The 24,016-nt window shown below is 40.4% G+C and overlaps 2 protein-coding genes across 2 annotated transcripts; one reads left to right on the plus strand and one right to left on the minus strand.

The window, feature by feature from the left end:
* Positions 1 to 212: 212 nt before the first annotated feature.
* On the minus strand, positions 213 to 16,343 carry rbms1a (RNA binding motif, single stranded interacting protein 1a). Its single transcript, XM_085356444.1, has 14 exons — positions 15,882 to 16,343; positions 13,811 to 13,950; positions 11,200 to 11,258; positions 10,153 to 10,244; positions 9,024 to 9,181; positions 8,252 to 8,331; positions 8,016 to 8,116; positions 7,734 to 7,783; positions 7,543 to 7,633; positions 6,073 to 6,123; positions 5,165 to 5,266; positions 4,478 to 4,546; positions 4,145 to 4,219; positions 213 to 2,205 (listed from the first exon to the last, which is right to left on the minus strand). Exons 1-13 carry the CDS (start codon positions 15,930 to 15,932, stop codon positions 4,151 to 4,153), a joined length of 1,113 nt encoding a protein of 370 aa, XP_085212570.1. The 5' UTR covers positions 15,933 to 16,343; the 3' UTR covers positions 213 to 2,205; positions 4,145 to 4,150.
* Positions 16,344 to 20,142: 3,799 nt separating this feature from the next.
* Positions 20,143 to 23,744, plus strand: psmd14 (proteasome 26S subunit, non-ATPase 14). Its single transcript, XM_085356456.1, has 11 exons — positions 20,143 to 20,231; positions 21,013 to 21,075; positions 21,312 to 21,383; positions 21,473 to 21,592; positions 21,757 to 21,827; positions 22,030 to 22,180; positions 22,337 to 22,444; positions 22,993 to 23,067; positions 23,151 to 23,276; positions 23,387 to 23,449; positions 23,579 to 23,744. Exons 2-11 carry the CDS (start codon positions 21,028 to 21,030, stop codon positions 23,675 to 23,677), a joined length of 933 nt encoding a protein of 310 aa, XP_085212582.1. The 5' UTR covers positions 20,143 to 20,231; positions 21,013 to 21,027; the 3' UTR covers positions 23,678 to 23,744.
* Positions 23,745 to 24,016: the final 272 nt, after the last annotated feature.

Genomic DNA, 24,016 nt, shown 5'->3' on the forward strand with positions numbered 1-24,016 from the left:
ATTTACTTATCAAGCACAGTGCTCGTCAGTAACTCAAATGTGGCAATTAAGGAATCCTTGTGAGTGTAACATACCTAAAAAGTCCAGTTAGCTAGCCCCAAAGTACAGTACAGTACAGAGACATGAACTAATGCATATAGTCTGTCAGTCAATTAAATTAAAGAGATCGGAGTCACGTCTGAAAAAGAAAAGAGCATTTTATTCAGCACTGGTTTTGTTCCAAGGAAAGAGCAAGGGGAAACTTGAGTATCAGCAGAAGGTGGTAGGTGAAAGCAATGATTTTTTTTCTCTCTTTTTTTTCCATTTTTCCATTTTTTTTTCCAGCAACAAATGTTCAGTAAGGGAAAGTACACTCAGGTAAGGCCTGGCTGTATTTTTCTACGTTGAGCATTTAATGCTTACTATTGATTGTGGGCAGATGGACGGTGACCATACATCTTTTACCATTTCTCTTGTCTCAGAGTGGTGTAGAGGTAATACATCGTAAATGTCAAGAAGAAAAGCTAAGAACACAATAAAACTGTTCACTTTTGGCCCTGAACGTATATAATTTACACATCGCATTCTTAAGAAACACATCAGCCGTGTGATTTCACCATCCATCTAATATTAATGAAATACCGCAGTTTTTATTTTATTTTTTAAGTATTCCATCCATGATTGTTGCATATATTTTGTTTTGCACAAGGCAAGGCAAGATTTGGGGTTTTTCCCCACTCACCCAAATAGTTTGAGATCTACATTGTTAAATGGAGAGTAACCAAAATCGTAATATTAATTTTGAAGAGGGAAAATAGAAGTCAGAGGCAGAAGAATGCAGCAAATTCCTGTTGCCTGCATTTCATATGTTTCAAGCACACACTAAGCCATCTACTTTACAGAGAAGCCGGCATTTGTCTTGCTTTCGAAAAGGGGGAGCATCGCACCTGAAAAGCACTCGTAATGTCTAGAAAAAGAAAACCCGGAACAGAAGCAATGACAAATACGGATGGAAAATAAAAAATAAAGCACAATGTTGCCTTTTTGAAGATCAGAAAGTGTAATGCTGCATGTGGGAGAAAAATGTTAGAAGTCCTGTTTAGCCAGCTCCTGAGCGTGGCTTCTGTTCCCCTTTTGTCCACCCTGGTGAAAAGGGGCTTTACCTGCAAACCCCACCACCCCAGCGGACGCTAGCAGAACCATGAGGTAGATTACGGGTCAAAGTGACCACAAGAGAAACAAAAACCCTCCCAAAAACGATGCCGCCTGGGTGAGATACATGCAATTTCATAAAAGTACAGCTCTCGTTTCAAATCATGTCATGAATTTGTTGTCGTTTTGTTTATTTATTTATTTATTTTTGTAAAAAAGGAAAGAAGAATATAAGGATTTCCCTTGCTCTGAGTTTGTCACCGTTCTCATTTCTCAGTATTGCCGCGGGACTCTCGTTTTCTTTATTGCTACCAGACGACTAGATAGCGCAACGCTCAATGGAAAGCCTCGTGATTCCACACACACCGTTTTGCTCAGTCCGATAAGAAATGTGACACCTGATCAAGTTTTGATGAAACAAGGTTGGAGAATGTTCGATATCACGTAAGGAAGGCACCTTTTCCAATAGTAAATTCCTAATGAAATGGTCACTCGTATCAACTGTCGAGTGCAGTTTTCTGAGCTGTGGCAAAGTCGAAAACCAAAGTGAAGTTATTTTAAAACTTCAAAATTCTGTGCAAACGAGGTCTGCAAGGGTTTTGTCCATATACCACAAATAAAGGAACTATCAAATCATAGAAACCTTGATGGGATAAGGAGGGAGGGAGTGATATCTCCATCTCATGCATTTATTACCACATCGTACTTGAATGGGGAAGGTGAGGGTGAATGGGCACAGGTGGGGATGGAGGGAGGTACGGGGGTCATCTGGCAAGTGTTTGAGAATCCTTGAAAAAGAGGAAAACAAGAACAGCATTTTGTATTTTTTTTTTTTATCAAAATAAATCTTGGTTTTTCTTTTTTTTTTTTTTTTCTCCTTTTCCCCCACTTTGACTCGCTGGCTGCTTGAGTCTGTTTACACTGTCCTCATTTTCAACTACAAATGTTGGGGCTGTGCAAAAAAAAAAATAAAAGTTCATGTTTCTGGTCCAATCAGCAGACAGAGACTGTTATTCCTGTGATGTCATCAGCAACTTCCCACCTGCCAACTGGCTCACAAAACAGGAATGTGGCCTGAAAGACAAAGAAAGCAGAAACAGGGATATAAAACTTGATTTTTTTACTAAACAGGGGCCACAAAAATACACTCAACTGCTACAGGTCAGCTGCTCCTTAACGCAAATATCTACCGTATTTTCCGCACTATAAGGCACACTTAAAATCCTTTAATTTTCGCAAAAATCGACAGTGCACCTTATAATCCGGTGCGCCTTATGTATGAATTCTGGTTGTGCTTACTGACCTCGAACCAATTTTATGTGGTACACGGTGCTCAAAAATCTGTCAAAAAATGTTTTAGTACGACCTTGGTAAGCTACGAAGCTGCACCGGATTGTCAGAGCATTACGGCTCCCGTAGTCAGGAGCCTTGCGGAGTAATCTGGGTCCAAAACTCCGTTCGCTTCGAGTTAAAAACCCTCTAAATTCTATCATCTTTAATAACATGATCAGCGTTTCTGCTTTACCAGGTGTAACAATTAAGTTTAACATCCAGGCATCCATAAAACCAGAATTTATTAAATTTAATGGAGTTAGAAATTAGCAGGAAGTTAGCTCGCTAGTTTCTACCTAAACATGATATAGCATGTTCTGACTGAGAGATTGCTGAAAGAATTAAAACGTACAGCTCTGCTATCACTTCCAACATAAATGAAGACAGAAAACTACACAGCAGTGACTTTTGCAGGGTTACTGAAGTTGGGCTAGCTGGTATACAATGATGTGCTACGTGATCGATAGCAACACAGCTGTGTTAGCATAACATTAGCACAGTGAAGCTGGAGGATGAATGCTAACTTTTTCCACTCTATAAAAGTTAACGTGAGGGTTCCCGATGGTTAGGGACAAATGCAATCGCATTGCAGGTTGCTGTAAATGGACCAAACTTCAGTCAGGAGAACAACTGAGATAATCCATCCACAATAAGAGGTTAGTCATTAATATACTGCAACAACATGAGAATAGAGCAGCTGTGAGTGAATTCAACATTAATGAATCAGTGGTACGGAAGTGGAGGAAGCAAGAAGAATGATTTGAGTAAAGTTTGACTTATCTGATTTTGTTTCGCTTAATGCGCTTTATAATCCAGTGTGCCTTATTAATGAAAACAGACCCGTTCATCAACAGTGCGCCTTATGGTCCGAAAAATACGGTAATTGGCCAATAACATAAATAAATTGACTGTACTCAAATGCAATCCGCAGTCAACTTATTTCCATGTGAATATGACAAAAGTGAAGAAACTGGCTGTGATGCTATCATGTTAATATGGAACCAAAAACTCAGAGGGATGTTTCCAGCAACCTGTTGAATCTGTGCCACAAAGACTCAAGGCAGCTCTGAAGACACAAGGGGGTCCAACCTGGTACAGGCAAGGTATAACTAATGAAGTGGCCGGTGTATATCTATAAACACACTTGAGATTTGAACAACAATCCTGAACATCCGGGTGCAATTAATCACTACAGAAGTCTCGTCGTTCAGGGTGGCCCATTGCTAGCTAAACCATAGGGTCGCACAAACACAACAGTCAAAGGTTAAATGGAGCATAGCAGACATAACAATCACAACCGACTAAATTAACGATTTGAACTCAGACATATACATTCCCACGAGTCTGTAATCTACATTTTCAGTATGTTTTTGATCTTGTGGCAAATAAGTCAGTAGGGCTTGACTCAACATGCCTTTGCTCAGGTTTTATGTGTGCACTCAGGCAGCCGAGTGAGGCCCAACTCTTAACTTAATAAAAGAGACAACTGTAACAGAGCAGCATATATAAACATTTACAGTACTTTGCATTCGCACAAAGGTTTCTCCTCAAAAGTTTTGTATCATTACAGAAATTCGTCCCGGGGCTTTATTAGGATGTCCACTTGACTGTTACGTGTCAGTGAAGCTGCTGAAGTAAACACTCATGTTGTTGAGATTTACGTTGGGAAACCAAAGCATACCTGCATCTACTTGCTGAGTTGACTGTAAGGGGACGAGTTGTTGGAGGAATCCACTTGCTGCGGCGTGCCATTTTCCTGAAAAGCAAAACATCAGCATCTCTCATTTAGAATCTGATAATAGCCATCCTCGCTGTGTGTGCATTGAGATAATTGATAGCTTTAGAGGACAAGCACCTCAAAAACAATCCAGGCCCTTTTGAAGGACAGACCACTGGACTGGCTGTTGCAATTTTGTTTAAGCGGTTTATTGTTTTAAGACGTACGACACCGTTAAGGCAGAAGCTGAACATTTTAAATGAAAAGTTGAATATGATAAAGATAGAATAAACCTACCGGTGCTGCCTGCATGGCGGGATACTGAGGCATGTAAGCTCCCTGGACACCTGGGTTTGCTGGAATATACTGAAAGATAAGAAAAAAATGGAAATAATTTAATAGTATATTACCTATGGAGATGCATGAAAGACAGTTAGGCAACTCAACTTTATGTGCACAGCATTTTCAGGATGACAACGTTGATCCACAGGAGAATGTCAAAGTTTGGTTGACAAAAAACCTCCTGTAACTGTAGCAGTTAGAAGCTCGTGTTATGTTCTTATAACTGCATCTGGGGACATGCAGATGCAGTTATAAGAACCAAAAACATCTGTCACGTATGAATGAATTTAACTTCCTTAAAGTGCAAAAAAAAAAAAAAAAAAAAAAAGTGTCTTCTGGCTCAGGCTCAATAATAAAAGTGTGCCAAAGGCCCTTTTTAAAAAAATTAACATGACCTTATTTGCAATAATGACACACACACACCACACACACTCACAAGGTGCAATTGCCAGCTATACTACAGCTGGTAATAACCAAAAATAAAGATTTCATCTTGCCAATTCACAGATATCTGTGCACAGTGTTGCAATCATAATCATAATTGCCTCTAGTGTGCTGTTTAATGGTATCACAGATTTCATTTGATTAGTGCTGTGTGTGTGTGTGCATGAGAGATGGAAGATATCCCAGAATTCCACTCACCGCTCCAGTGTTTCCCAATGACAGCTGGCCCATCTGCTGAGTCATCATGGCTGTTGGGTGCAGTGACATGGAGGGATCCACAGAGGGCGACATCACAGAGGCCTGAAAACACAAAGTGGCTCAGTTTTGTGGCACACGTCACATGAGTCAAGTCATTTAGATAAAAACAGCAACACCACACAGGAAAGGCAGTGATTGGTACAAAAATAACAAGTGTTACTCTCTGACATATATACGGGTCAGCACAGGCCAGCGAGCTGGGGAAAAGGACAGGCTTTCGAAACACATCCGTAACACTAACTGTGACGGTGTAGTAGTTTCAGGTCGAAAGAAAACGCTGCACATTCAGAACATTGTCTTCTATGCTAGTAAATTATGCAGAAGGTGTGGTGTTGCCAGCTCTAGCCAGTTTTCAGATGGAGTATTGCTTTAAACATGATGCCCTCAGGGAACGGACCATTTCCTAACAAAAAAAAAAAAAAAATGGGGGAGGGGGCAGATCAGCAGAGACACTTGTTCCACTGGAAACCATCTGTTGGAAGAGTCAAAGAGTCACAAGACTGTCTCTGCTTCAGGCATTTCCTGCTGGATCCAGAAAGCGGGAGAAGGGGGGGGGGAGGGCAGTGGCTGGAAGCCTCTTTAGTTGTTCCATTTCTCTTTCATACGCAGTCCAACACACACTTAAAGCATGCAGCGGCTATTTCCCAGAACTTGTCTCAGCCTCTGGCCTTCTCATGTGTTTGGGGAAGTTTTGTAGCTGGACTTGTCTGCATCAGCAGAACAGGGGGAATAAAGTGACACTGTGAGCGGCTATGAGCTCAGAAGTTTAGCTGCAGTGGCACCACACACCCATTTCCTGTGCACAGAACACGACGCAGTTTATAAAGCCGTGGCTGCAGCTGCCTTACCGGGTGTTGCATGATGTATGGTTGATGTGCCACCCAAGAATGACTCTGCACCTAATGACGAGAGAGGCAGAATGAGAGACAGATGCAAAGAAAGAGGATGAAAGCAGCAAAACGTGTCGCCCATTTACAAATGCAAAACAATTTATCTCATCTCCACCTCAGTAGTTTTATTTGTGGACTGTATAAGAGTAGCTCTGCACAATTTACAGTTCAAAAGTAATGGATCATTTGAACCTTTGGCCATTTAAGAATTAATATATATGACAAAGAAACTAGGATGCATACTAGGATAGAAATTGAATGATTCTAACAGTCTGAATCACAAGCCACAGGCGAATCAGCATAAACGCCATCTATCATCATAAAGACAGCACACTCCTGCTCAGACATAAGAGCCCCAGTAATATCCAAAGCCATCATCTTTTTAAGTAAAAGCCTGGTTGCTTCTCTTGCGTGGCACTAAGCACACCAGTGGCTTCATAACTCCAGTTCTGCCTTCAGTACTGAGCCTAATCATCTCCATTAAGGAGTTCATATGCCTTACTAACAGCCTGGGTGAGGTCCACCCTACTTCTGCTCAACTGGTCTTTTCCCGAAAACCCTTTTTTACAGTTTTTTATAAGCTTAAGCTGATTTGTTGTTGTAATCAGCTGCCTTCCTCGTTTAACTGTAAATGTAAGCCTGTTAGATGTTAAACAGTTATCATTTAAATTTGGTATGGGCAATATACAGGAAAGCTCTGGCAGTAGAAGATCATAGTGTTGCAAATGTAAAGGCATTGCTTTCTTGGAAACAGGTTAAGAATCTATTGGAGTTCGTGATTAACTCCTCACGTGATCCGAGTATCTACTACACAGCTCTTAAAACTCTGAAGTGAATTTATCTGCGACCATCTGGCAGACGGCTGGTGAAAAAAAATAAACTCAAATCAAAACTTAAATTTATCCCTCCTGTGCAAGTGACAGACCTTTTCAGTGGTTTGAGGTATTTTCCACACAGAATGTCATTCATTAAAACTCTTTGGCAACAGGAAGGAAGACGTGAGAATTCAGAGAAACCTTGACTCAGAGATGATGACTGTGCCTGCTCAAATGATGAGTTTGTTCCAGCGAACTCCTAAGCTTACTGTCAGATAACACGAGCTCTGTTCACACATTAAAAAAAATGCAAAACCACATGGAGCTTCCAACGTCTGAGGCAGCCCAGGAAAATTACATTCATCCATCTATCTTAACTGATTTAGGATGTGGGGGTTGGAGGGGTGGAGCCTATCCCGGCAAGCATTGAGCAAGAGGTGGGGTACACAGTGACTAGGCTGCCAGTGTAAGTTGCATATACAAGCAAAAGGATCCACCAGCCCACACACTGTAACCTCAAATGTGGAATACAGAGGAGCGGACAAGTATCGAGAAAGCGGTTCAGCTCTTAGAAAGGGTTTTCTTGGCCCATTAAAGGGATATTGTGCAGTACCTGGTAAGCAGAGACTGGAGACATGTAGGGAGCCATTGTGGGCTGCACAGTCATTATCCTGTTGGTGACTGGATAAGGAGAAGCATAGTACCTAGGAAACAAGACAGTATTTTACAACAAAGCTTGGGAATTATGAGGCTAGTAAAGTGTAAAATGAGGGCATGAACTGTTATAACCAGAGTGCAACTTACCCGTTCTGTATAGCTGCTGAGGAGGGGTCATAAGTGAGAGTCATTGCCCCCTAAATGACAAAACCATCAAAAAGGTAGAATTACATAACTGAATTATTAGTTCTTACTACTTTAGCGTAACAGTAAAACACCATGAAACCATAATTGGTGAAATTACCTTTTCATTTCAACGGTATGGCTCAACAGACCCATACAATATTCTTGATAGACTTGTTAGAAGAAGATTGATTCTCAGTAATAAAAACGAGGTGGCATACATGCAAGATAGATGACATTACGTACTAATCTGAGATCCGCTGTCTGTCCGTTGGGAACAAATCCGCCATGAGCATGTTTCTTCCTTTGACTGTCAGCAAACTTACACAGCAAGGGCTGAGAGGGTGCTGGGGAGGAGGGATGTGGAAAAAAAACAAAAACAAAAACCCTGACATGTTAACAATCACTCAACAATTATTAATCACCGCCTCTGCGGTTTTCATCTGTGGGAAAGTATCCAGAAAGGGGAAACTCTTCCCTACCCAGAGCTCCAGAAGCCATCTTGATAAACTTCCCATTGAAGTGGGAGATGACTGCATTGCACTGCTCTGTTGTGTCCATCCTGATGGAGGAGAGGATGAAACAACAACAAAGACTCATCATCAAGTGACACAGAGATCATCTAAAGTGCAATCTTCTTTAACGCAGTGATGCTGGCATGACTGGAATAACTCGGATTCTCATTTTTGTGACCATTTACATTCTGTAGGGTTTATAGCCAACAACCGGCATAGATATGTGAAGTGAAACAGGAGGCAGTATAGGGTTATATGTCCAGTTATCGATGACTGCTTTGGGTTTTGCACTGTAACGCCAGATTCTGGAGGAACACAGACAACACAAACACAGCCTGTATGCTTCGTGTTTGCTGTTACTGACAGCAGTGTTATGCAAAAGCATGTCTTACACAGACAATGAGCCAAAACTGACTCTATTTAATAAGTCTGAGGGCAGAACACAGGCTTGTTTGCTCTACATTGCAATACAATGGTACCTCAAGTGAGCTATTGTATTACACAATTTCAAAAGCAAACGGTAACAGTAACTAATGCACTGTTAATTCTATGTCTAATAAAGGAAGGCAGGTTACAGATTGCTGTGCTAGGACAGGAGCTGCACAGTGCCACTGCTACTTCATAACACAATTTATCATCATAGGTTTGCTGAAGGTTTATGTTGCACCTCCTTTAATACCGATCAAACAGGAAAAAAAAAAGAAAAGAATGTTCTTTCTGTGAGTCTCTTGTGACAGACCTGGCAAAGCCCACACCTCGGCTGTTGCCGCTGTAGTCTCGTAGGATCCGCGTGGAGACGACCTGACCAAAGGGCTGCAGCATGTTCTCCAGCTCTTTCTCATCCACAGACAGAGGCAAGTTGGAAATGTACAGATTTGTGGGGTCCTGTTCCTGCTGCTGCTCGTGTTGAAGGAGACAGAAAAGAAGAAATGCACTGAATGCTTTAGCATCATGTCACGATAAAATGAAATCAACACTCACAAAGGCTGTGTTGTGCCATTTCTCTACTGACAAATGAATGCATGACACAAAAAAAATAAATTCTCTGCATGAAACTTGCCTGGGCGCAGATCAGCTAAAGTGTGGTTAATGGCTAGAGGAACATTTGGTTAAACAAGCTCTCCTGCACACACAGACACACACACACACACACACAGTGTTACACACTTCATCCGCACTGTGCAGCAGCTCAGCGCCTCCACAGTCTTCCCTAGAAACAGCAGGAGAGCGGCGTAGCCTAGCTACCGCAACACACAAACTGCGTTCAGCCATGTTTGCTCCAAACAAAGCAGCTACATGCAGGTCTCCAGTGAGCCACCGCACACCAGTGAATTCTAACCCGTGAATTCAATCACACGCAGCATGCATGTGAAAGGGAAAGGACTGGAAGACATTAGCCCACTATGAGAGAAATCACAGATATTATGCAAAAATATCCTTGTGTGCTTTACTTTCAATTGGCCACAGAGGCTCGAGAATGCCTCAACGCTTAAAGTGCTGCTATAACAGAGCACTGCTGCAGATATCACTATGTATAAATAGCAACTGCAAATACCCAATAGCAGTAAAGTTCCTGGTAAAATTCTGTATAGTGTATAAAGGAGAGTGGGTAATGTGTTGCACTGACAGGTTATTTGGCAGAGAGAGATGTGACATCTGGTTTCTACAGTGAAAGTAAATGGGGTCACGGGAAGAACAGCTTGTCAGCTGAGGTCATGTGACCGGTCTAATGTCATTCCCCAACACACAGTGGACACAAGCGTGCACGCATTAAAAAACAAAGGAAGAAAAAAAGCACAACCCCAAAGAGATGTTCGCAAGCATAACAAATATGCACAGACATGCACATGTGCATGTACCAAACTCACCTTGGCCATCTGGGCCTGTATGCCGCTGGTTTTCAGAGCATGGACTGCTTTTAAAGCAGCCGCTGGGCTGTCAAAGTCCACAAAGCCGTAACCTGGAGTTTGCAGAATAGTATTTACATCAGCAGTCAGTAAGTGATAACATCACTTACTGAGATATATATATATATAAAAATTGCTTATTCTCGTAAATATAACAACATATTTTATACGTGAAAGACTCATAAAAGAAATCTTGTAATTGAGATGTGTGGGAAATCTTTTAAAGGAATTGCTTTGGGAAGTCTGCTTATTCATTTCCTTCCCCAGAGTTAGACCAGAAGCTCGATAACACTAAGATCCTTGAGCGGGTAAGCTCGGCTAAGAATAAACACTAAAAACTATACTTGGCTTTGTTGAAAGATAAAAAGATAACCGTCTACCAGGACCTCTTCAGAATGAGCAGGATATAATTAATGCATTGTATCCTGTTTATCTGGGCAAAACCTTTGGTTTTCAGCCACCTTTCTGTAGTATTGAAATCAAAATGCTGTACTATTCCTTTAAACCGGTATCTATGTCTCACCCACATTCTATGCATGCCTTTTCACCATTTTCTAGAACATTCCAACAGTGTGAAAAAGATCTGTAAAAATGCAGTACAGTATGTTCTGCATTTTAAAATGAAGAAAGTTTTTCCATATTTTTTTAAACAGTGCATCGAATCTTACCATCTGCTTTCTTATTATACAGCCAGCCATTATGCACTGTTTTCCATTTATTTCCATAAAGTGTAAAAATCTGTTAAATCTATTTGCGGAGACTCGGTGAAACCTCTGTGATACTTATCACACTTCTGTCTTCATAGTGTTAAAATGCAATGAAGATTTTACCAATCAATCTACACTTTCACCTGTGAAGCAAACCAACAGCACACGTTGTGTGACAAAATTATAAACCGGGCGTATTCACAGTTGGCTTTCAGGTCACGTGTTAGGTGGCTCTCTGTACTTAATTTAAAGTTGAACTGCTAGTATATTTTGGCAGCTAGAACTTATTGATCTCACTGACCTTTACACTTGTTGGTTGTCTTGTCCAGGATTGCCTTTGCAGACTGAATCTTTCCATACCTGTGTGCACAAAAGATGTAGACTACCGTTAAAGACAACGATGAATCAACAGCTGAGACTGTTCTCATTGTGTATTATTTAAGATTTCCAGATCCAGATTTCTCTGGATTTGTTTCCAGAGAAATCTCTACATGGAGAGCCTTCATTCAACTTGACAGTGAGGTTAAAGAAAAGAACAGTTCACAGGACGATTAAACCACACAATGTGTAACTGGTTTCAGTTTACATGTTTCAGGCTTTGCTTTATCTCTGACTTTCCACTCAAGTTGAACTCTGACACAAACTGTGAGCTTCTCTACCCGCACACCATACACACTGAATGCCTAGCTTACATCACCATTCAGACCTTGTTGCTATGAAAAGCACTTTCATTTCTGCTTTGTGCTGCCAAACACCACTGGGAACACGAACAAAACACAAGCAAACATGACACAAACAGCTGCTGTTGCTGCTGCGGGTTACATGAGTGGACGTCCTTTTCCATTTGCTTGTGAATCAGAAGGAAAAAGATTGGACAAAACAGCACTAATTATGGCAACCCACCACATTAACCACTTAGACTGGCATCTGTACTATCAGCACGTACAAGGCATTCTCACCAGTTGAATGAGAGTTTTGCAATCTGCTTTGCATACCAAAGATGAGCTGTGACTTTTCTATATGTTTCTTTATGGTGGTTGGCACCTTTTATGTGGACACTACGGTTAAACCAGCATGGTTTTTGCATGTCTGCATTGATTTTTTGGCATCAAACAGCAAACAGGCTTTTATTTTTAAGAGTGTAATATTTTACTTTAATTCCAGTAACTATTAAACCACTTATGCTATTTATTTAGCATATTCAGGAAAGGTCTCTTCTTATTGTGTAGGAAACCAGTTATACACAAAATAATAACAAGAAATCATAACTCACCTCTTTATATTGCATTCACACTTAAAATTATGCAATAACAGGCAGACTGCTAGGCTTTACTTAAACTAATTACTATCCAACGTTTTAAGAAGTGTGCTGAATATATGGTGAATGAAATATTCCTGTCACCAAGCACTGAGTAGCAAGAATCCAATCATCCTGTCCAAATATGGTCACCTCTGGCTTCAAAAACTGAAGATTGTAAAAGCCGTAATATCAAAGCAGGAGTCCACACAACACAGGTGGTGTTTGATGGCTAACGCTATCTGTTAATCTGCTTAGCTTACTACAATGTGATGAATTGAAAATACCGTAAATATATATTCTGCCCAAAAGAACAAAATATGTCTCATGTCCACTCTTAAATTCTTACTAATTAGATTTAAAAACCTTAAATGTAACAATTTCATGCTGTGCTGGTACAGATGGTAGCTTTCTATTTTCTGTCCTCTGTCCTAAGACAAGCTGACCCTGACCATAGAAAGTATTGAGATTTTGCAGCCATGAGATACCAACTTATCTGCCATTTTTGGACGCGTGACAATCATGCTGACAATTTAAAGTTAAGTGAATAAAACCCCAGATACACAGGCCTAAAGACCAGTCTGCGACCATCTGACAACCATCCATTTCTTGGGAAAAATGGATTCCCTGACCGATAGGCAAAACCTTTGTTGTGATGGTTTTTGGTTGCTAGCAGAATGCTGCAGTCGCCTGTAGTCTGCATGAACCCAGCTAGCTTGTCTACCAACACTGGCCAACTATTCTAAAAATGGCAGTAGAACTGTGAAAAATGCGCCTTTTAAAATGTCTTAGCTAGACGAACATTATTCTTTTCCAGTTTGTGCAGCACTTTTTCAGGGTTTACTACTTGGCTAGTAGGTAATAAGAGTGTTTGCAGACAAGCTACTGCTAGTGACCAAAGCAATTGCTAAAGGGTTTTTCTTGTAGTACAAGAAAGCAACTACTTACGAAATGGTTGGGGAATATAATTTTTTTCCCTTTTGATGTCCAATAAAGAGGACAGCTCTTGAACAATGGAGCTAGCTTCTAGTGGTGAAAAGTGAATCTAAGGTGGAATTACTTTGGATTGTCTTTAACAGCCAGCAGGGGACGACTCTTGTGGTTCCAAAATAAATTTGGGCTGGATAGAAACCCCTGGACTGGGACCTCGGTTTACATGTTCCTGATACATTTATGGTCACAATTGCTAGTTTCTGATTACACTGAACAAAAGATCAAATTAATGCTGCAAATTTAAACAGCAGGACGATCATGGCGAAAACACTCATGGGTCAATAGCAGGACTTCAGTAACCTGTGGATCAGTGATTCCCAGTGTGTGGGGCTTATCAACCTGGTGAACCACTGAAGTGCTGCTCGTGTACCATAACAAATCCCTTACATAAAAAAATTAAGAAATAATTTTCAATTTTGTGAGTTATTTTAGCGCAAACTACTTATATTTTGCCTTTTCTGGGCCATTATCTGAGCCTGAATTTGTCATATATTCTTTCAATTAAAATGTATTTTTAAAAAATTGCTGTCCTTTTTTAGAGCTACTATTCAACCCCTTTCATTTGCAAAGTACAATAAGTGACAAAACATTCGTTTGCACAGCCATATGAGCACGAACTCACTGGTGACAGAGTTTGATCAGGTCCAGGTCTGTCGTGGCAGGAGGCAGGCCACGGATGTAAAGGTTAGTTTTGCTGAGCTGCTCCAGGCCTGTGCTGCTGCTGCTGTTGCTGCTGGGACTGGACGGAGTCATGGGGTAGGACTGCACACAGGAAACACACTGTTAGGAAATGTACGGGAGCTGGATAATCTAATTTAAACTCAGGTCAAGCGTGATCACAAGAACATTTCATCAGTGTGACAAACACACAGGGAAAACGCTGTCTGCACTAGTCCATGCAGTACTCGTCTAACATCAATAAGCACTGCTCGCTAAAGAGCTGCATTTCAGTTGGTTTTCTACAGCGAGACACACCTGAGACCACAACAGGTCCGGTGGTAGCAGAAGAAGGACTCAAGAATTGGCCAACTTTGAGCTGCTTTTAGGTTATTTGCTTGTATGCCACTCACATTCATTTTAAAGAATAAGGCATGCTAAACATTTGGTGAGTTTGCAGTGATGCCGATCACAGAAAACTCAACAAATATTAACAAATGTTACTAATTAACTACCCAGTTGTGCATAGAGGTACCTAAAATTAAGCAGTCAAACAAATTAAATTATTTAAAGGGACAGGAGCCTAAAAGCAGCTTTCCTACATCTTGAATATGTTCTTATAATAATTTTGTACATTTCCATATTTCCATCGATCCATGCGTGTTCTTAACTCGCTTATCTGACTTAGGGTCACAGAGGAACTCCTTGAATTCTCTACCTTTTCTTAAACTGAGCAAAAGGTTTGCCCTTTAACCCCTTAGCTGTAAAAAGACAAATTTCCTGTGCATTCTTTTGCATTCTTATAGGTGGGCCTTTGGGTCTGACATCAGACAGACACTTCCATTTTTTTTCTTACTTGCACACCAAACCACACCACTGCCCTGCAAAGCATTTCCTTCCCTTTACTCATTCATTAAAATCCCCCCACCAGCCACCGCAACCCTCTCCAGTTCAGATCAAAGACAAAGCGTGGCAAAATAACACCATCTGTCCATAACCGAAATACAATCCACATTTTAGGAGCCAAAACTGTGCACATGGGCCAAACAAGGCCAACTATGGCTAAATGTTCATAGCAGGTATTATTCTTTCACACGTGAAGACCTGATTCCTGCCACAGGAACATCTGTTAGGTCTCTTATGTGTTCAAGTAGAGGCCTTACACTTTTGTTGGTGTGCAATTACAAAGCTTAACTTAAAGCTAAAAAAAAAAAGCCCATCAAAGCTTCTCCATTAGAGGGCAGCTATGGTATATTTTACTCGCAGGGCCCTCTTATAGCTGATTAAACACCTACACTGAAGACTCATTCTTCCCCTGAAGGGATTCATAGGAGATCGGATTCACATCCCCGTCCTCAAAGTAACGTGCAGTACCTTCCGATGAATATATATTACAAGAAAATTGAACCCTCGCTCCACCTTATCTGAAGCAGGGTTCACATTTCCGTCAGCGGCAGAGGTTAAACACCCGCCGCCTCTCTCCTTCCATCTTCCATCTTCAGATGGAAAAGCACAGGGGCACGGCCTTCATTCAGACCAGCCTTTTCTCTTCACCTGAGAGGTCAAAAAGAAGAATGCAGGCAGGCAGGCTGCATAGTTCAGCCAGCACACTGACATTCATCCCAGCTCTCTCTCTCTCCCTCTCTGGATCCAACCAGAATGCATTAACCTATAAAATGGACTACAACCGTCATGCACATTGACCAGAGTTGGCCAGCAAGGTTATACGGACGTAATAATTAAAGTATCGGTTGTACAGCTACAGATCGGCTCGGATTTTATCTTTATTTTATTTAATATCTTCATCTTATTAGGTTTCCCCTTTTGACAAGTGCTGAGAGCAGATGATCTGTTTTCCAAACGGGGTTTAATTATTACCAGAATGTGGCGTGAACGCATGTAAATCCTGAAATGGCTTTCCAATGTCATGTGCTATTATTCACCCCATTTTCTCCCCTCAAAGTGTGATTTAAAAAAAAAAAAGTAGGAAGAAAGGGGGAAAACCCAATGTGTGTATGTGTGTGTCTTTGGCCTACCTGCTTACGATTGGCTGTCTTCGGCGGGTTGCCCGTGTTTGCAAAGATCATCCTGGAGGTTATAGATGGATTTTACTTCCTCCCCCCCAGAAAAAAGGGAAAAAAAATCGCACCGATGAGAGCCACTATAGAGACGAAATCCGAGCGGGGTTCGGGAGCCTATCAAATACCCAGTCGCTTTATAACATCCGCATCATGAACGGCTGCTGGACACTTTAAAAAAGAACCCTCGGTCCCGCATAGGTACACTGTTACATCTATACAGTCAGATGCACACCAGGCGATGGACCAGCCCTCCGGTCCGGTTCATTGATCTACGACGTCCTGCTGCAGACCGCTCGGCAGTCCCACCTACTACAGACTAAACCATCTCCGCCTCTGCAGGGTGTTTGACATCAAATAAACTGCGTTGCCGCCACCTAAAAACTCGCAGCGGACGCTTGCTTATTGCGATAAACGGACGTGTGGTGTCTGAGGCTCGGTCGAAATTCAGACACAAAGCGGGTTTGGGTTTGATTTTGGGAAGCACAATCAGTTTGGGCTCAACCCTCGCCGCCTTTCATGTTGTCGTCGTCCGCACATACCAAGCATTCTTCACCCCCACCTCCTGAAACCACACACACAGAGTTGTACACACACACACACCCTCTTCCTCTTTGTACCCTCCCCCCCGCCTCCCCCCGACACACACACCCCGTCCAACATAGGCTAGTACATGTCACAGAAGTCAGGATGCAGTGATATATAAGCAGTCGCCACCGGCCCCGAGACGAGGTCACAGTTTCCCTGTAAACCGCACAATGTGGGACGGAGGCAAGAACACAGAGCAAATATTGAATTCAAAACACACAAAAACATGCTATTGATGTTTTCTGGAAGGCTTCGTGTACTTCATATCACATAATTATGAGTCAGAAGAAGAAATACTTTTTTTTTATTTAACGGCTTTACAAGATTGATGAGTTCATGGACCCTTCGTAAAAGTGCGGCTTCACTGTGTATTGAAGACTTTATTTAAAGACCAAGCGCTTTAAAAGTCCCGTCCCCCGTCTCCTACCTTTAAGGGCGATAATTTTATTCTAAAAAACAACCAAACAAAACCAAACTATCTGTACAAAAATCTGAAATTTTGAGTAAAGAAATCTTTTATTTATTGGACAAATAAACTTCAGATCCACACAGCAAAACATTGGTCAATTTACAGTCATGGTAGCCTAGTTTGACATAAATAGTAAGTACAGTACCGCAAAATGACTACATTTACCACAGTGCATTGCCTTAATTGTGAAAGAAAACGAGTCCACAGCAGTGTGCAGGTCATCAGAATCTTTTCAGGACTAAGTTTGAGTTTTTCACCTGTGCAAACGATGCAGGAGATTTCAGTGTAGAAAAGAAACAAGCTGCTACAGAAAAGGAATAAATAATAATAATAATAATAATAATAATTAATAAACACATAAAAAAACGGTATGATGCTCTTTTTTGGGGGGGGGGGGGGTTCTAAAGAAGGAAACTGCTATATTTTCAGCATCGTTATTATTATTATTATTAATATTATTATTATTATTATTATTATTATGAAGGGATAATAGGAAAATGATGGCATACAAACCTGGGCCCAAGCTGAACCATTACCAAGAGGTTTTCACACATGTAAAAAGGAGGAAATGGTATCAGAGACCACACACGTGTAGATGTGTGTTGTGGATTTGTTGGTTCTAACTTTTAGAGCACCCATTTTACCTTTTTTACTTTGATCTAATTACACTCATTTTGCATTCACATACAAATGTTTAAAGGCTCAAAGCAGTGCCTTCCTCTAGTAGTCATCCTGCTGCAAGTCCTGCTGGAGATTTATAAAGCAGCTCTAAATCCAAATCCCATCAGGGTGCAGGGAAGCTCTTAAAGCATCAAATTTCTCTTCCTTATTTCCTCTGCTGGTAGGATTAAGGTTTCATGCTGGTTTTGAGTTACAAGCCACTTCTGATGTGACTTGAAAAGTCCAATGATTCCTATCTGAACAGTCAGCTGCACCATTTGTTTTCATAAATGTGTTTGTACACTTGTTTTTATGAAGTTAGGCCATGTTTGATTAATAAATCCAATACATCCAATGTGCTGGTGACAGATGAGGTTTCACAAAAGATTCAAATGTAGATGAGTCAAATCTCTGTATTTTTTCATTCTACTTTTTTTTTTTTAAAATTATTTCTTTTAAAAGCTCTTCTTTATAAATAATTAAAATATCCAGTAGGTCGATTGTTCCATAGAATTTAGTTTTAGTTTTCTGAATAATTCCTCCAGATGTTTTAAGAATTGCTTCTCTCATCATTTTTGGTAGAATAATGACTGTATGTATTAAAACTATAACAAAAAATAAGCCAGCAGAAAGCCCTGAAACAATGTACTTTTGAGGCAAAGTTAATAATGTACGCCCTACTAATTTAGCCCTGGATCCCAAAGGTCAGAGAAACCCATCATAAGGAAGCACATCCTGGTTAAGACTGCTGAGTGTATTGAACTGTGTTGATGTAGCGGGGGGGTCTGAGGGTTTGAAGAGGGAGGGGCTGAGGAATGTAGATGATTATCTGCTCTGTCCACATCCACCAAAGAATAAGGGAATTTGAAATACCCCCTTGGCGCCATCAGCGTGGCAGCTGACGCATCTAGCATCGCAGTGTATCTAGTAACGGTGCTGGGTGAGATCATACGAGTTGTTCTGTAGAACTGGCTCCTGTCTGGCTAGAATACAGGAAACAAACAGAAAAGCTTTTTCACAACTCCAGTAATGGTGTGGTTTGGCTCAGCGTTTGTGGCTCCTTTGGGAGCAATGAAATGCTTGATTGCTGAAAAAGGAGAAACCATGAAAACATCACAGCAGTCTTCAGCCTTTATATAAAAATACTATTTACTTTATACACTTCTGTTTTCCATAGAAATGATACTGATGTGAGGGCTAGAGGTGGCAACTGGTTAGATTCATTACATTTAGAAAATACATAAAAAGGATTTGTTTGACCGCACTCACTGGATTGATCAACACTTAGAACAATGGGAACATCCAAGGATCTCAGTGAAGATCTAAGAAAGAGAATTCTAGAGTTACACAAGTTGGGGAGGTCTCTTGGGCCATTTGTAAACAGCTGCAGATTCCAGGATCATCAGTAATTTGGATGTGTCGCCACTTTGGCAAGTTCTGGAAAAAGAAACTTTCGCCCTCAGATGAGAGTAAATAGGTTAGGATGTTCAGAAACCAAGGCTCACGCCTTCTATTAACTGAAAACTGCTGGAAAACCAGCATCACTGTCCACAGCGAAGCTAGTTTTACATGGCCATGGGCTGAGAGAGAGAGAGAAGCCCCTGCTCCAAAAAATCTAAAGCAAGCAAAACGCCTTTTAGTCAGATGAGCTAAAGACTAAGCTATTTGGTCACAGTGGCAAGAGGTATGTAGGTACTGAGGAGTGAAGGTGAGGCTTTCAAACTAAAAAAATTAGACTGACTGTCAAGCATGGTGGTTGTAGCGTCATACTCTGGGGCTGTTTTGCTGTCAGTGGTAAATTGCACGAAGTGGATGGAAGAATAATAATGAAGGGCTACCTCCAAATTCTTCCACTTCACCTCAAATCAAATAGCATCAAAAACAGTGAGACAGTTCAAACTTGGTTACTGTTAGTTTGGGTTGACTTGATGGCTAGCAAAAGCATCTGGTCAAGGTGCTGCTTGTTGATAGACATTTTAATATAAGTTGATGTGTATGTTTATATCTGACCCTGTGTGACTTAGAGAAAATGCAAAATAAATTCAAGCCTGTACACCCAATTATTGTTTCTTGAGTCACTAAATGTGTAACCTGTACAATCATTCCTCCCTGGAAAACTATACAGCATACACAAGGGCCGAGTTGTCCAAAATTAACATGACAGTCATGTCCATGATGAGGGTATGTAAATGACTTCAAAATATGTATATATTGACAGAAAGAGCTGATATATAAGTACCCATAATTCAACTGGTTAGATTAACAGAAAAGTTAATACAAATAATAAATTATAAAGACTTTTGATATAAATCTGGTTCTTCTTCTTCTTCTTCTTCTCCTTCTTCTCCTTCTTGTCGAATTCTTTACATAATCGATTTGTTGTCCTAAATGACTTAACATGCATAACTGTGGCTCCCTCTAGTGTCTCAATGTTGCAAATGCCAGTCGGGCTCCACCAATATACGTCATTAGTGCGACAGTTACTCTGTGGAAAAAAGACGATTCTGGCTGATTCATTGTAGCCGGGTGGTTTGTTTCGGCTACGACCAGAAAAACAAACTCTTCTGAATACCACACAGGTCTGACAGCAGGTAAGTGGAGGCAGACGTTCAACACAGCTCACAGAAGTCATTAAATCTGATGAAAGGGGATTACTGTAAACAATTTGTTAATCATTTTCTTGTACTAAACGGTGCAGGCTAAGTTAGCACAAACAGGCTAGCGCTAGCATCACGCTAATTGTGTCCGTGAACTGAGCTAAAAGCAGCTCAAAACAGTAAACAAGCTAAAACTATAGTCATCAGCCACAGGCATGTAATGATACATTAACTAAAACATACGAGCCGATAATGTTTTATCAGGCTTATGATGTTGCCGTATTGCGTTTGACGATTATGGGTGAATTAGCACATTGAAGCTAACTGTCATTAGCCTTTCTGTGGAATATGGCTATTTGATTAATTAATGTAATTGTTTGTGTTACTGGAAGTGCAGTTTAGCTCATTTTCTGCACACAGAGCTTAGAAATAGTCCGAATTTTCTACTCGAGTTTACTCGTTAGGCCTACGTACACTGTGACTACACATAACGTCTAATCTCATAAAAACAAAATATAACCAAAATATTAAAATAAAATATGCATAAGGTACATTTATTTTAATGTTAGCAGTTAAATATAATTTTAAATAATGTATAGGGTGATCTTATTAATTTGGAGATTGTCCAAACAGAGTAAAATCTGATCTCTATAAGTTTTCTTTGAATAAATGTGGACTGAAGGAACTATTACATATAACTCTGTATCTTCACAAACCATGTCCTGATCACGAGTTTAACAAAACTTTTTTTTGTTTGTTTGTTTCTGTTTCACAGTTAACACATCTCAGTATGGACCGGCTGCTTAGGCTCGGAGGTGGAATGCCAGGTCTTGGCCAGGTAACCTAAAGATAACTACATTACATAAAAAATACACTTGCTAAAGGGGAGTGCTTGTGTGCTGCAGGTTTTATCAGATGGTTACTGCCATTAAATAAATATTAACAGAAAGAAATATAATGCATATGCACATTGTATGCTCTAAAATTCTAACTGATACCTGGAATGTGGTGATTAGTAAAAGCTGCTGCTGTCTTACAAAAGCCTGAACTAATAAAAAAAACACTGCTCCTCAGGGCCCCCCAACAGATGCACCTGCTGTGGACACAGCAGAGCAGGTGTACATCTCCTCTCTTGCCCTGCTCAAGGTAACACCTCTGCACCACATCATCAGCAGTAAATATGTGATGTCCATAAAAAAAAAAACATCTCGATGACTTTTCATGCTATTCCTCAGATGTTGAAACACGGGCGTGCTGGTGTACCCATGGAAGTCATGGGATTGATGCTGGGAGAATTTGTTGATGACTACACAGTGCGAGTGATTGATGTGTTTGCCATGCCGCAGTCAGGAACGGTAAGTTCATTTGTCCCAATCTCCTCCTGTAGATTACCAAGGAGTGCACAGTTGGATAATAAACACCTTGTTTGTATCATGATATGACCAATTTTGAAATAAATTTGTGATGATTAATGTTGACTTTATACTTTTTCACAAAATCACAATTTTGTGCCTCACAGGGTGTGAGTGTCGAAGCAGTGGATCCTGTGTTTCAGGCCAAGATGTTGGACATGCTAAAGCAGACTGGCAGGTAACACTTGAGACTATATAAAATGAATAAAAACTCATTTTCAAAAGGATAGTTTGATCAAATACCTGCTTAGCTAGTAATTGATGCATAAAGTGAAGGCTTAGAAGAGAAAATGAAAAGTTTTTATGAAAAAATTTACGTTAAATGTCTCTAAAATCATATTCACATATGTCTGCTGTCCTCTTCCTGTGCTGTTTAACAGACCAGAGATGGTGGTGGGATGGTACCACAGTCACCCTGGGTTTGGTTGTTGGTTATCTGGTGTGGATATCAACACACAGCAGAGCTTTGAGGCTCTGTCAGAGCGAGCTGTCGCAGTGGTCGTTGATCCAATTCAGAGCGTCAAAGGGAAGGTAGGGATGAGTGGGTACCAAGGAGAAACCCTCTAATCAGCCTCTTATTATTTCAAGTGCAGCGCACAAGATCAGTTATTAAGTGAGAATTCATAATGAATTAGTGATGATGATCGTTTAATTGTGAAACGGTTTTTCCTCCACTGTCATCTTCAGGTTGTTATTGATGCCTTCAGATTGATCAATGCCAACATGATGGTGTTGGGTCATGAACCAAGACAAACCACATCCAACCTGGGTCATCTGAACAAGCCTTCAATCCAGGTAACCTGCTGTTTGTGTTCTTAGAACATGGGTTTTTTCTTAAAATCTCCTAACAGATGGTAGCAACGTGTATTGTTATCTCCAGTTTCTGAACATCATATGCAAAGTAATAGTCACTCATGCTTCTCCATAAAATTATGTTCAGCGTTTTCTTTGAATATTTGCAGACAACACCAGCTGTTTGTTTTGTTGTTAGTGTTCAGTTAGCCTCAACAATCAGCTTGTTATAACATGAACAAACACAATTCAGTTAACTTTATTTACATGCAGTTAAATCGTTGCATAACAGCATATACCTGAGGCAGTTGGCACTAGTAAGGTTGCATTCAGAGAGACGTGAAGAACAGGAACAGCTGTGTGCCCTGCCATTCATCACACTTTATTTCCAGCCATTGTATTGAAACTAAATCAGTGTAAAAGATCTAAAGAGGATTTTTTGTAAAAATTCAAAACAAATCCAGTGTTAGAGATTTTTTTTGTGCAATGTTTGCTGACATTATCCAAAAAGGAAAAAGAAATGCTAAACTTGATGTTTCTTGTGTTTTCAGGCCCTGATTCACGGACTCAACAGACACTACTACTCCATCACCATCAATTACAGGAAAAATGAGCTGGAGCAGAAGGTTTGAGTCTCACAACCTATTAAAGAGTTAATACTTTTGTTAATTTGTGGTAGAACATATGACACATGACTTTTCTTATTCAGATGCTGTTGAACTTGCATAAGAAGAGCTGGATGGAGGGTCTGACCCTGCAGGACTACAGCGAGCACTGCAAGCACAATGAGACCATCGTCAAAGAAATGTTGGAGCTGGCTAAGAACTACAATAAGGTGCGACTTGAAATAATTCAGCAGCAGATAATTTTTTTTAAATTTTTAAAATTTTTTTTTTTTACCATACTGTTCCACAATACTGACATACTGTCATATTTCCACCTCAGGCCGTTGAAGAAGAGGACAAAATGACCCCTGAGCAGCTGGCAATCAAGAATGTTGGAAAACAGGTAGATTTTTGTTTGTATTCATTATAAACTTTATTGAAACCAGGGAATTCTCAAAAAGGATCTGAAAATCTTGACCCTGTGGTTTACATTTTTCATCTTTTTAAAACTTTTTTGTTATTTAATCTACAGGATCCCAAGAGGCACTTGGAGGAGCACGTAGATGTTTTAATGACATCCAACATTGTTCAGTGCCTAGCTGCCATGTTGGATACAGTAGTTTTCCAGTGATTGGGCTGTGTGTGTATAACTGTTAATATTACAACCCTTGTTTTCTTTTATATAAAATAAATGTATGTATGACAGTAATTCCTGTGCTTGTGTCTGGACTGACTTGTAGTGAACTGAACTTGTTAACAGTTACTGGAGGAAGTTGAACCACAGCAAATACACCACAGGGAGAAATCTAGTTTAATTAACGCAGGGCACTTGGAAAAGCTTAATCCAATACAATGTTACAAATATAAGAACAGTAACCTGTCAGATGACGCGACGCAAAAAGTGCCCACTTGTAAATAAGCAAAAACATACCCGACTATTTATTGGAAAGAACCAGAAACGTCAGATTAG

Source organism: Diplotaxodon limnothrissa, linkage group LG1, assembly GCF_057381915.1.
Source record: "Diplotaxodon limnothrissa isolate DT_005_m linkage group LG1, D_limnothrissa_male_GT1.1, whole genome shotgun sequence".
Taxonomy (NCBI): Eukaryota; Metazoa; Chordata; class Actinopteri; order Cichliformes; family Cichlidae; genus Diplotaxodon; species Diplotaxodon limnothrissa.

What these genes read in the sequence shown, in the direction of transcription:
- psmd14 (XM_085356456.1), top strand. Translation starts at nt 21,028, where the DNA reads ATGGACCGGCTGCTTAGGCTCGGAGGTGGAATGCCAGGTCTTGGCCAG. An exon ending in ATGCTAAAGCAGACTGGCAG is followed by an intron (nt 21,828 to 22,029) that starts GTAACACTTGAG and finishes GCTGTTTAACAG; the next exon opens with ACCAGAGATGGTGGTGGGAT. An exon ending in AAAATGAGCTGGAGCAGAAG is followed by an intron (nt 23,068 to 23,150) that starts GTTTGAGTCTCA and finishes TTTCTTATTCAG; the next exon opens with ATGCTGTTGAACTTGCATAA.
- rbms1a (XM_085356444.1), bottom strand. Translation starts at nt 15,932, where the DNA reads ATGATCTTTGCAAACACGGGCAACCCGCCGAAGACAGCCAATCGTAAG. An exon ending in AGACAGCGGATCTCAGATTA is followed by an intron (nt 7,784 to 8,015) that starts GTACGTAATGTC and finishes TTTGTCATTTAG; the next exon opens with GGGGCAATGACTCTCACTTA. An exon ending in CTCCAGTCTCTGCTTACCAG is followed by an intron (nt 6,124 to 7,542) that starts GTACTGCACAAT and finishes TCTCGTCATTAG; the next exon opens with GTGCAGAGTCATTCTTGGGT.